Raw genomic sequence first — 3,020 nt, forward strand, 5'->3', positions numbered from 1 at the left:
ACGGGGGACTGCGCCCAGGAACCACTGTTGTAAGCAGCAAAAGTGAGAAGTACCACTGCCATGGCCGAAAATACCTGTTGAATGTCTTCCCAGCTTTAGCATCCGTAGGGCTCTGAGCAGTCTCAGTACTTGGACAATGCGCCCCACGTTCTCCAGTTCTTGGGAGCTCTCCCCACCACACAGGCTCTCCACCAGCAGGGTGATGTAGAAAGGTAAAATAGCAAGGAGGTCTATGATGTTTGCCACACTCCTTAGGAAGCGACACCGATCCCGAGCACACAGGAACCTCAGAACAAACTCCACAGTGAACCACGCAATGCACAGGTACTCTAGGGCATCCAGTAGCGGTGGTGCCAGCCAGCTTAGCTCTACCGAAATCAAAGCCATGTTGGCAATGGACACAACAACAAAAACCATGGACAGAGTGCCGAAAGTCCTGGCTGCTGCAGAGGAGCCAGGCTTTTCCAAAACTTCCCAAAGTTTCTGCCTGACACTAGGACAGAGGCTACCAGAAAAGTCTTCTTCTTCATCTTGAGCATCCAGTTCTTCTGCATCTTTCTTGATATCTAAGGCTTCACTCAGCTCCTTCCTCCTGAAGTACCTGCCCAGAAAACCCCCAAAGAGATTTTTAATGCCAATATGCGTATGTTTTTCTTATCCTCTACCACCTGAGGCACAAAAATACACATTAAAGTATACCTTATGTGAGCATACAAACCCCTGTTGTCAAGCATATGGTTGATGATTTTATTAATTGAGACCCTGAAGCATGTTTCCATTGACCTGATATTTCTATTCCCTCATTTCACATCAGTGACCATTTGTATGTGCAGAGTAATTTTATTCTGACAGCATGTTATTTACATGGATCGTGTTGACTACAGTGGGATCTGCTGCATGACTAACATGTATTCTTGCAAGCAATCCTGGCACAACCAGACACTCTGTTTCTAAATTGTCCTCAATTTTATTAATTATGTTGCATTTTTATTACATTGGTGTGTATCTGCAATACTAAAAAAGAAGGCATAATAAAAGCCATGCAGTTCAGGGGTGAAGTTCTGATCAATACACTCTAAGATGTCAAATTATCTTTCTTTCTTTAAATATATGGGTCCTTGCACAACATGCACAAGTATTTGTGCCGAGTAAAACTTACAGATTGTAAATACATAGTTGAGTGTTTTGTTAGAGCGAGAGTATATTTACAGAACAATTTATTGAAACAAAAGCATTCCCAAAGTACACTAAAAAAAAATCCTTTTCTTTTGTATCTGTATTTCTTGACTGCTCCAAATCTCAAGTCTTAGACAAGGGGGCTATGCAATTTTGCCTTCAATTTTGCCCTCATTTGATATACAGTTATTCCTGCATGTGCCAAAGAAGTCTGTAGCTCCCTTGCACCACCAAAGAAGTAGCAGATTTCAGTTACACCTACCAGGGGAGGAAGAAAGGGATGAAAACTAGGATTCAACTCTCTCAGTTGCAGAACTATACGATACTGCAGACAATACTATGGTATGATAATTTCAGTATCCTTTTGGTGTGGGGTTGCTTCTTTGTTTCTTTCTAATAAATTTGACATAACCCCTTTAGATAAAGAGTAGTTACGCTGTTTAGCAGTTTAGAGAATTCATTTCTTCAATACTAACAAACAAACCAGTAACACTAAAAATGGTGGGGAAAAAAAAAATAACTGCAAATAGAATTAACTGAAATGTCCTGGGGGTGGTTCAGTCGAAACCCACCTCTTTCCTAAGCTGCCTGTTACAATTTGTCTCTCGTGAGCCATGCTCCCGCTGTTGCTGCCCCCTCCCTGTAAGCTGCTACATCCGTGTGCCATGCTTCCCATCACGGCTCCTCCTGGAGCCATGCCACCCACACTCAGCCTGGCAGGTGACCACCCCCCCCCCTTCTGCCTCTCCCACTTGGATCTGGAAATCCTCCAGAATGAGAAGTGTGGAGTGGGGAGGCTCCAAACCCTCCCAGCAGCATGCCTGACTCCACATCCAATCCCTCTAACTAGGATAAGCCCAAACTGGATGACTAAAAGGACATCTCTCCTTTCATAACCTTTTTCACCTCCAGCATTGTCCCTCTCAAACATTTTTGAGCTTCCAGGGCCCGTCCGAAGCTGGTACAGGACAACCCAGACCCTGCTCCTGTTAGGGTCTATCTTGACCCCACCGCCAACCTGTCCCTCAGCAAAGCTCAACATTGACCTCACCCAACGCTTCTTCCATTTCTTACACCCATCCACCTCTAGAGTAGGACTCGGGGCTAAACTCAACCCAGCTTTAAGCACACTTTTCCCAATGCTCTGCTACCTCATCTACCCCCACTGCTGGATCCCTCACCTGACCATCCCCACATGCAAGTCAACGCTCAGCACACCCAGCCCACAATCCTGAAAAATCCACAACGACCCGGTCTCTGCAGCAGGCATCAATGCGGAGCTCATCCAAACCCCAGTTCTAGACCTCCTGCAGGAAGGAGAGTGCACAAAGCTGCTCCATCACATGCAGCCTCCCTGTTTGGTAGTAATTCAGGATGTAGTGAAACGCCTGTGAGCTCCGGTCAAAAAAATATTCATTCTCCACGAGGTTGGCATCATCACAAAGCTCAAGGAGCCCAGAGGCCACGTCCCGGGCAGCAGAGACCACTACGGCCAATTTGCCAAGACGGGTGTCAGGGTAGCAAGACAAAGTTTGCTGGGACATCACAAAGCGGCTGCCTCCTACGTTGATAGTAAAGCAGTCCAAGGAGGGAATGACCTTCTGCAGCAGGGGCCCCTGCTCATCCTCACTGGAGAAAACACTGGAGTCCAGGGAGCCCAGGGACGTGCTGCTCCCTGGTTTCTACAGGGATGCTTGGGAAGAAAGAGACATGCAGCAGGGAGGCGACTTCATCCTGTAGCTGCCAGCAGCAGCCCACACTCTCCTGGATCGAAAGCACAACAAAGCTGCAGAGAAGCCTACCCCGCCGGGGGGAGGGTGGGGGGGGGGGGTGGCCGGGGCCGC

General features: G+C 47.4%; 1 protein-coding gene across 1 annotated transcript in view; it reads right to left on the minus strand.

Annotated features, from left to right (window-relative positions):
• The window catches only part of KCNV1 (potassium channel, subfamily V, member 1), a 10,888-nt gene extending 7,979 nt beyond the window's left edge, over positions 1-2,909 (minus strand). The window contains 2 exon segments of the mRNA XM_009887930.1: positions 75-601; positions 2,404-2,909. Of these exon segments, the coding sequence (XP_009886232.1) occupies positions 75-601; positions 2,404-2,909 (1,033 nt within the window).
• Between the last annotated feature and the right edge of the window lie 111 nt (positions 2,910-3,020).

Source organism: Charadrius vociferus, unplaced genomic scaffold (assembly GCF_000708025.1).
Source record: "Charadrius vociferus isolate BGI_N301 unplaced genomic scaffold, ASM70802v2 scaffold601, whole genome shotgun sequence".
NCBI lineage: Eukaryota > Metazoa > Chordata > Aves > Charadriiformes > Charadriidae > Charadrius > Charadrius vociferus.